This window comes from Triturus cristatus, chromosome 1_1 (genome assembly GCF_964204655.1).
Source record: "Triturus cristatus chromosome 1_1, aTriCri1.1, whole genome shotgun sequence".
Taxonomy (NCBI): domain Eukaryota; kingdom Metazoa; phylum Chordata; class Amphibia; order Caudata; family Salamandridae; genus Triturus; species Triturus cristatus.
The window spans coordinates 87,338,258-87,348,583 of NC_140579.1; the positions used below are offsets into that span (position 1 = coordinate 87,338,258).

General features: G+C 46.1%; 1 protein-coding gene across 2 annotated transcripts in view; it reads left to right on the forward strand.

Moving 5' to 3' along the window:
- Nucleotides 1-10,105, forward strand: part of LOC146869554 (phosphoenolpyruvate carboxykinase [GTP], mitochondrial-like) — a 124,720-nt gene extending 114,615 nt beyond the window's left edge. For both annotated transcript variants that reach the window (XM_085604894.1, XM_085604982.1), the window contains exons 8-10: nucleotides 1,026-1,163; nucleotides 3,154-3,249; nucleotides 9,325-10,105. In XM_085604894.1, the coding sequence (XP_085461020.1) occupies nucleotides 1,026-1,163; nucleotides 3,154-3,249; nucleotides 9,325-9,779 (689 nt within the window). In that variant the 3' untranslated portion in view covers nucleotides 9,780-10,105. The remainder of the gene's footprint in view (nucleotides 1-1,025; nucleotides 1,164-3,153; nucleotides 3,250-9,324) is intronic.
- The last annotated feature ends 221 nt before the right edge of the window (nucleotides 10,106-10,326 follow it).

Consider the following 10,326-nt stretch of genomic DNA (forward strand, 5'->3'; position numbering starts at 1 on the left):
CTCTTGGTGGGGGCTTCGTACTTCCTGGAAATAACATTCCAAAGGAGCCAGAATTACCGGGTTTTCTCTAAAACATATCAAAGCAGTCCGGTTCGAGGTTTAGTGCTTCAGGGAACGCTGAACCTCATTTGCCAGATAATCACCGATTGCGAGTAACCCTTCTAAGAAAGGGAAATTACAGGATCCTATTGCACAAGCCATCTGTGTTGTCAGGTTTCGCCGGCACAGCGCTTGCGCAGTACCCATGGCAAAACAGCCTGTTTATGTGTGCAGGTCCGTCATGATCCTTTTCCGAGAAAGACCTAAATAAGCAAATTTGTGTAAATGCATGTAGTCTGTGTGGACCTGGGGAACTGGGTTCGAGCCTCGGTAACGACGCTGAACATCCTGTGATTCTGGGCAAATCACTTAATCTCCCTGTGCCTAACCAAAATGAATGTGTGTCCTCATGTAACGTAACCGGTGCTATGTAAAGCACTCTGATACCTGATTGGATTTGGGTCAAGTTTGCGCTATATAAAACTCTGCTAAAAAAAAAAAAGCTCCTTTGAGGGGGAGTTCCTTGGACTGTCAGATCCAATCTGCACTCTAAAGGATCATTTGTTACACGCCCTCATCCACTCTCCCTGTCACCGAGCCACCTTTCACACTCCTGGGCGACATGAAACTTTAGCAGACACCGTGGACCGCACAAAATCTCAAAAATTAACACGCATTGGCATAGCCAATCGGTCTCGTTTTTGGGACCTTTGTAAGTATTTAGTTATGCAGCACAATATCCTTGGTGCAACAACACCAACTGTTGCATGGCTAAACACTTATAAGGTCCCAAATGCGAGACCTATTGGCTATGCCAATGCTTGTTGGTCATGGAGACCATTCTACTTGCAAGGTGGAGGGGGCGGAGTGTTATCGTCACATAGTCTCAGGGATGCTTGATGTCCTCTTCTTCCCCCCCCCCCTTTTTTTTAATACATTTTTGTTTATTTATATTAACCCTCAATCTGTTCCCTTCTGTTTTCCAGGTGACAAGGAGCCATGTGCCCACCCAAACTCCCGTTTCTGTGCTCCCGCAGGGCAATGCCCCATCATGGATGAAGCCTGGGAGTCGCCAGAAGGAGTGCCCATTGAAGCAATCATCTTTGGGGGCCGGAGACCCAAAGGTAAGTCCAGTTAGTGGTATACATGCGAGAGGGGGGCTAGTGATGCCATCAGCTGCTGATGAAAGGTGATGGAGCACTGCTTGTGGAGGAGGTCGGGTGATCTTTATCAGTGAAATAGTACATTTCATAGGGTTTTCCCCATCTTGCTTCATATACGCATGGTGGGTATTTGATGCCCATAGGCATTCACCATTGCTGATAACCCGAAATACATGAAAGTTGTTGAGAAATATATAGCCACCATTGCTAACACCAGGCTTGGAATTTTATTGATCTTAGCCTTTTTTTTCCTTTTTCCTCGTTTGTACTCTGGGCCTGAGGCTTCACTGCCTGTTTTAAAAATTTTTATTTTACAGAGTTTTATATAGCGCCAACTTGACCCTAATCGGGTAGCGAAGCACTCTACATGAGCACCAATTGCATTACATTTTTGTTAGGCAAAGGGAGATTAAGTGATTCGCCCAGAATCACAGGATGTTCAGCGTCATTGCCGAGACTCGAACCCAGTTCCCCAGATTCGAGGTCGACCGCCCTAGCCGTTAGGCCAACTCCTCTCCCCTGGAAACTTTCACCTCCATTTATACCCCAGGCCTTGGGATTTACTGCTCCTAGGTCTTCACCTCCATTACGATCTTCCTCAGGGGGTGTTTATAGAAGATAGTTTTCACCTCCAGTGTTTCTTTTCAGTGCATACTATTATTCAATAAAATGCGGGGTCATGGCGTTTTTTAAATGTCTATTAAAATCTTAGAGGGTATATTCTGCCTATTGCTTTTCCCATCATTTAGATCACCATTATACATCCTTCGGGATTAGAATGCACAGCCCACAGCATTTCAGCTCCATTATTACCACCCAGGAGTGGCAGTAGCGGCTCCTGGTGGGAGTGCTGCGGAGCGGTGAGTCGGGGCGGAGGGGGTAGAAAACCACAGAATACGGCCGAACGGAGGCAAGTACATTAATAAATAAATAAAACAAATCACATTGCGCACGCCGCAACGCCAAATGTGCGTAATGTAATTAGTTTTATCTATTTATGCACTTACCTCAATTTGGCCGTATTCCGTGGTTTACTACCCCCTACCCGTGTCCCTCCCCCGTCCCGCCTCACCGCCCCGCAGCACTCCCACCAGGAGCCACTACTGAGGAGTGGGAATTTATTACCTGTAGACAGTCACCACAATCATTAGCCCGCAGGGCTGGTTATTTAATATCCACAGCCATTCACCCATACATAGCTCCATGGGGGCAGGTATTTACTGCTCATAGCCTCTCTCATCACTTGGCTCTCACTCTCAATACTTGGCTGTTTACTTCAGTAGCTTTTCCCCTCAGTGAATACCCATGTGGGGTGGATCTTTACTTCCCACACGCAAGCCCCAGCCCCATATCTTTGCCCACGATCTTCCAATTATGGTTTTATAAATGGGATTTGTGGTGAGCTGGTTATCTTGAGGCGCACCACTTATTTAACATGGCCCTCCCTCCATTGTCTCTGTCTCCCATGTCACATCGCACATGAATCAGGTTATGACCTCATCTAAACTGCAGAAGTAATCTTTCCATTATTTGTATTCCAAGTCATGTTGTGGGTCCCCTTACCTTGCTGCTTAAAATGATCCCTGTGAATCTCAGGGAAGTCCACCCTGGAGCCTCAGGACCTGTTGAATCTTGCTTTTGGAAATGCCTTAAGTAGTGAAAACACCTGGGGCACTATTTGGGTATCTGGGAAACATTCAGCAGGTCCCATGATCAGTTTCAGTCTGTGATGACTTCATCTTGTTCTGCACATGCTTGAAACTCCATGTAGCCCAGTTATTAAACGCAGCATATCTGACAGTGGCATTTTTATTGTGGAGCAGTAGCTTCGAGGTTTGCTGTGAGGTACCACTTAAAGGTCACCGCCTAACTCTCAGGCCTCCCGCCTTACCCCTTGAAACCCCATCAGTTTCTTTACGGTGTTGTGACCTCTGCCATCTTTCACTTCTAGGAGTGCCTTTGGTGTACGAGTCGTTCAGCTGGCGTCACGGGGTGTTTGTCGGTGCCGCTATGCGATCAGAGTCCACGGCAGCAGCTGAACATAAAGGTAAGACCTGTGCCAAACCCAATCTGCATTTGACAGCTGTGGGAATGCCTCCATCGACTTGTTTGGCAGAAGCATGGGGAGAGTCACCCAACATGGGGCCTTTGAGAAGTGGATGCCAAGTGTTAAGTGCCTTTCAAGGTTAGAGGTATGCCAGCCCACTCATTGTGGTCCGAAAGTAGCTTGGCAGAGACCTTACCCAGTGAGGTCTGAGATGCAGGATCCTTGCCCATCATGGCTTCACTGTGAGTAGTAGGGTCTGCCTAGTATTGTGTAAAAAATAAAAAAAAGCAGGTCTGCCTAGTATTGTGTAAAAAATAAAAAAAAGCAGATCAGCAGCGTTAACCTAAGATGGGGTGTGTATGTGTTTGACCTCTACGTAACCTGACACGTGTAAGGGCTGTATAGTAGTTACATCCATTACTGGACATGAGCTAGGTCTCTAGATGAGGGACGTACAAGAGGCTGTTGGGCATTTTCAGCATGGTAGGCATACAATCCGTTTTAGAGATGCAGTCGCTCTACAAAGTGGTGGGATTGAATGGTGAAAGGCCAAACCCTTGAGATGCCATGGCTAAAGATAAACCCTTCTGAGGTCATGAGCCTGCAATTCAGGGGTTACTTGCCTGTGTAACCTGTAACGACTGTCTGACTGTTAGGATTTCACCAGGCCCTTGCTCCTCATGATGCATGAACTACAGACCACTAGGGTCTATAGAGGCGATGCAACAAACAGTTTAGTATAAACGCTCTCTATTGTCTTTCTCACTGTAGTTTGTCATTTGTACACTTTTTTCTCTCTATTTTTCAAAACTTTACACACATCTAGATTAAGGACAAGATTTTGATTGAGGCTTACATATTACTCCTTTGAGCTAACAAATGCTACCGACCTATAGAGGCAACACTAGGCAGAAACTCATTGACCAGTATGGAGAACATAGGACTACTTTATTTCATCATGTCAGACTCAACTTTTTACCCTTGGCGAAGGTAGCAAAAAAGTTATAAATAAACTACTGTTTATCTCCAGGTGATCCTCAGTCACCTCTTACAAGCCCTTTCTACATATCGCCTAGGCAACCCATCCACTAAGCGCTCCATCTTTCAAGCCTGTTGGGACTTGCTCAACGAGGAGCAGGACCAGAGGATGAAGCACTCATTCTTAGTGGGTGAGGGTCCTTGTTATCTAAAAGTAAGACCTCCATGAATTTAGGTAGAACACAATTTTCTGCACTACACCCCAAGGGAATTTACACTGCGTTGTTTGGTTATTGTATCTGGCAGGATGTATGGTGGATCAATTACATTCCTCTCCCACCCCCTTTCTGAGTGTTTGAATAAAGATAAACCCAGCCTCATCCTGAAGCAAGGTCAAATGGATACATTTGCGAAGTTAGATGGCATAGCACCGATGGACCCCGGGTTTGGCTGTGTCACAACAATGCAGGCGCAAGCCACCTTGACTCATCAGTCTCTGCAGAATTCATTCAGTGATGATCCAGTTCTCATGCTCATCTCCATAGATCAATATTAGGGAAGTGGGCATGGGTGTGGTGCTCCCCCACCAGGATCCAAGAATACGGTGAATCGAGTCAATGAAGCTCAGGACTGAATATCCAAACTTGAAGTGGTTAAGGAGGTGCAAGCCAACAAGTCTGTATCTTCTAAATAGATGAAGTAGAGGATGCAGCGGGACGAGCCTGCCACATCAGTCTAAAATGCGTGGGCTTCGCAGAGGGTGTGAAGGGCAATCATCCCGAAGCCTTCCTAGAGCCAGTGGCGTACTCTCTCAGATGGTTGGTGTTCTTGTTTTGAGGTAGAGCCTGATCATTGATCCAACAGCCTCCTGCAGAGATCACAGTGGGGTAAACTTCAATTGCGTGATATAACCCATTAATAACAGACATGGCACACTAGACTCCAATGGAGGCCTTTGTTGCAGCTGCTTTGTGACGGCATGTAGCTTGCATTATGCATGGCAGCACTGCCATGCCTACAACCAATAATACGCCTTTTTTTCAAGAGTGCACAGATCCATTTCTAAGTTCTATTTTTTTAATTAATTTATTTATTGAATGTGAGAATGGTAACCGAGGTAGACATTTTAGCCACAGGGCTCTCAAAGTACACCCCAATTGGCTAAAGACTAGAGGGAGGGGAGGCAAGGCTCAGCAAACCAACATGTAACGACTTAATGCTTGGGGTTAAAAAAACACTAGTCTTAGCAACACTCGTCTTAGGATGGCCCTACAAAAAGAAACCGAGAAATGCCATTGACTTAACAAAGGTTCCATTGATTCCCCAGCAATATTATGGAAAGCATTTTAATCCGTAGTGAGAGGCAGGGCTGTAGACTACATCTTGAAAATAAAACATGGCAAGCAGGAGGAAATCTGTGCTGCAGAGTTGGTACTCCTTAACGTGGAGGGACTATACAGACAGCAACGCCACTGAGGTGCTCCTGCTTGAGATTAAGAATGGCAAATTGCAGTATCGACAGCTTCTCACAGAAGAGGCCAAAATCTGTGGTTATTGCCCAAAGCCAGTTTTACGACCAAGATGATAAAACTGTAAACTTATTCTACGGACTGGGGACTAAAAAGGAAAATATACACCATTTCGTATACACCTGAAATACGGAAGGGCAGAGAGTAACAGACCCAGCAGCAACCGGAGCACTGAGTTCTAGCAGGGAGGGCGCTCTCAAATAGTGTTACCCTGAGGCCTCCGTAGCAGATCTTTAACTGAAGAGCCTCACTGACATGACGAGCGACCCTATTGACTACCCCATTACCGAGGAAAAAGGTGACTGGCGCTATTGGGCAAATGTCCTCATAGAAAGCCCTGGGAACTAATGGATTCTCCGTAGAATTAGTAAAGTTACACTCCAGCACACTGGACCATATCTATTGACCACGCACACAGCTGCAAGGGAATTGGGTGAGATACCGCAAGACTCCATTGAGGTGGACATAACCACAGTGCGTAAACCTGAGTGTCCAGTCAACTGCTGCGACAATTTCATTTATGTTGAAGCTATAATATATGTGATGTCACAAAAGTCAATGTATATCACGACTAACAGCACTATAACCATGGCCTGGTACTAGCTGTCCTTCAGATAGACTTTGACAAGACTTTAATAATCTGAAATGGGAGCACATGTTTGCCCTCATATGACTGAATCCAGGCCAGGTCTTCCTTGCATACCATAGCTGCATTGTGGCTGAGACTAGCACTGAGCTTAACCGCCAACCAGATACATTTAGCACCTGTGACAGGAATGGATCAAATTAGAGACCATGCAAAGTGCATGGTCTCTGGTTTGATCCGCTCCTGTTAGGATTGCTTAGAGAAGTGAGGGTACCATTTTTATCAGGAGAAGTGTGGAAACGCATGGTGATAGGAACTTGTGGAACACTACATATTCCGGAAGTTTCTCTCAAAGAAATGTCAGGGAAATAGGTGATTTTACCCAAAGTTTGGGGTTTCCATGGCATTCTGAGTAAGAAAACTTAGTGGGAGCCATGCAAGTCGCGCCAACCTGGACTCCATTGGGTGTTTAGTTTTCAGAAATGTCTAAATTCAGAACGGTTTCCTGGTTGTTGGCTGACCCAGAGTCCGAATAGTGCTGCCATTCAGCATGGCAAGTGACGGGAAATTGGGATTTAGCTCAATTGTGAAAACCATATGCCAAAACTACGCCTAAAAGAATGCAGATTTCCTTTTGCTTGCCATGGGAATGCTCTGGTCCTCATGGGGGATCAAATAATGTTAGGGGTATATGATGTCAAGACAGCCCCCATCCCATTATTTCTTTAAGAAATATCCCTGGCATCAGTGTGCTTTCTGCCAGCTCCCGGGAAAGATTCGGGGCAAATTCTCCAGTCGTCCCCCGGAAAGGGGGACACAAAGACTTCTGGGTAGTCTCCTGGGTTGGAGGCTCATAAGGATGCCAGGGCTTACTGCGGGTAACTCCCGCCTCCAGTTACCACCAGACTTCGGGGTGGGGGAGTTCTGCCCCCAATGGGGCCAGTAGGGTGGTATAAACTACTGGGCCCTTTCTGGCATGTCCTGATTCTTGGGCAAACCGGCCCGAACTCTTCTCTTTTGACAGGGGGTCTATGGAATAGTCAAGCTGCCAGATTGGAACTGACCTGGTATTGTAAATCGGTCTTTGACGAGGATCCAGGCATGGCAGATTTTATGGCATACTACCAAGCGTTTTACTTAGCGGTCATGACTGACTGTATGTTTGTTACCGTGGAATACTCTGAGCGAGCTTTGGGTGATGAATGGAATAACACCTATACATGACATCTGTGGGGGCTGGGTGGGGTGGGTGTCAGCAGTGATGATCTACCAGCCACTAAGATAGTACTTGTAAGAAGGAGAGACACCTTGCATGCCCTGGGGTGGACAAATAAGCTAACAAGAGAAACCCATCCCTGTGCAGGGATACTCCCAACGTAGTGTTGCAGCTGTTGAGGGTTTCCAGGGCTGGGGTGTACTTGACATCTTTATAATAGGGATTGTGGTCAATTGTAAGTCTACAAATTCATTCACAACCGTGAGGAAGGAGTTTGGACTTTTATAGCCCCAGTTCTTCTGCTGCTTACAGCTCCGCCATGCACTGACACTCTACCAAACCATTCTTGAGGAGCTCCCCCAATCCACCCATTAGTGGTGAAACTCACCATGTCTAAACTCACAGATAAAAAGATAATGTGAATGTTTAAAGCAGTGGTGATGCATACGCCAGGCACCTTCTCAGTACTAATAGAGGCATAGGAGGCTTACGTTGGACCCTTGGATGTAGTGGAGCGGCTTACTGCACTGATGGCCCCTAGCCCAATAGCCATATCGTCAGCCTACAAGCTTATCCAATTTAAATATTCACGCCATGCATACTTCACAAGAATAAGACTCTGGAATATTGGTAGATACTCTCTCGCAACAAACCCCCTCGCCCCTCCCACCCCATCTCCCCCCGCCCAACATGTATGAAATGTCAGCGAATGGTGACTTTCATTAGGGGCTTCTGGGATGCAGTGCTGGAGTTACTGTCAGCATATTAGGGCACCGAGCAGTCCTCAAGCCCCAGCCCCCCTTGTGCTACTAAACGGTCTAGATTAAATGGATTTAAACAGATGTTGCCTTACTTTTAGGGACCTAGACTTGAAAGACGCTAAAAGGGAGACTGATCGGCACAGGAGGGAGGCGGCAGCTCTAAGCCTGCTTAAGCAGGGATAGACAGGTGCAGAAAGCTAGAAAAAACAATAAATGAGGCTCAGAGCCACCCACAGAAGCACAGCAAATGGTGGGAAACGAACAATATCGAGATGCCTCCAACTAATGCACTCCATTGTGTTTATAAATGTAGTAATTGTTCTTGCTATGTTGCACTTTGTTATATCCAGTTTTATATGCTGTGTATCTAATGTCTGCTCTCTGTGTCTATGGTGTCTGTGAGGTGATGGTGAACCCTGGTGTGCAGTAGATGCCACCAATCAGACGGAGGAGCTCAGAATGGCTAGGCCTGAGCTGATGCCAACATGCTTCTGGTGGGGTGCTATTAAATATAACTTCCCTCAATATATCAACTTCATGCTACAATTGCTTTGGACTTCTTTACTTAATAACCTACTTCAATCCACTTTTACGTACGGATAGGACTGATGTGCTTGGTACTCGCAAATGGGGGGATGTCACTGTTCCATGCCCCCTGGCATTTTCTTCTCCTGTTGATTGGTACATGAATAGCTAGTAAAACAGTTTATTAAACAATGAAGTCTAAGAACTTTGTAACAGCGCCCCTAAGGAGTCTCGGAGTGGCCCACTCAGAATGGTGTTTTTGAGATATATGGTAGCAAAGCCACCATGTTATCATTAGGAGAGACGCACCGGATGTAGTGTCTTTGAGAGCTTTTTCCTAGTTGGGGTCTGTGAGAGCCACAACTCAAACGGTCTCTAAGAACTATGTGAGTCTGACCCAACATGGTGTCTATAAGGACTTGGCAACGTTACCCAAAATATACAGCTGTTTACCGTCTTCCCTTCTTTCTTGTCTCCCAGGGAAAGTCATCATGCATGACCCCTTCGCCATGCGCCCATTCTTTGGATACAACTTTGGCCACTACTTATCACACTGGCTGAGCATGCAGAACCGTCCATCTGTCCACCTTCCCAAGATCTTCCACGTCAACTGGTTCAGAAAGGACTCCGAAAACAACTTCCTGTGGCCCGGCTTTGGGGAGAACTCGCGAGTCCTGGACTGGATCTTCCGACGTGTGGATGGCGAACCTGGTGCCCGGGTTACACCCATTGGTTATGTGCCTGCAGAAGGAGCACTGGACTTGCAAGGGCTGCCCCCAATTGATACAAATGAGCTCTTCTCCCTACCCAAGGGATTCTGGGAGCAGGAGGTAGGCGAGGTCAGGCACTACCTGACTGAACAGGTGAACCAATACTTGCCTGGTGAGGTAGTTAGTGAGCTGGACGCGCTGGAGGAACGGGTGAAGAAGATGTGAGTGTATGAAGGAAGAAGGTGCAAGTCTTTACTGCCTGGCTGCTCTGTTAGTGAGGGAGTAATGGTTACACTCCTACAAGGGGTGAAACTGTGAAACATTCCATTGTTTACATGATTTTTTAAGGACAAAAATCTGATTATTTTTCAGGGAAGACACTCTTCATCATGAACCATAGACAGCTTTCTGTGGGGAGGAAGAGGAGGGAAATAGGGATTGGGTTGGGTCTTTCCGGTGTTTTTTGCCTTTTTACTCTCTTTGTACAGAAATAAATTGAGGGAAGTGTGTTTTCTGTACTTGTTGAAGAAAAATAAAGAACTATGCTGTGAGTTTGGATTACTAGACTCAAGTCTGTTTGCGAAAAATGTTGGAGGTTTGTTCTTCTGTCCTATTGCAATAACTGGTCACTAAGGAAAATCAGTGTGGCTCATTCATTTAGCAAGGTATCCAAGAGACTAAGGTTATGTTGCACTCCAGTTGAATAACCACATTACTATATTTAGGAGTTTGACTCTTTGGGAGCACCCACGTTGACAATTAATAAACTCCA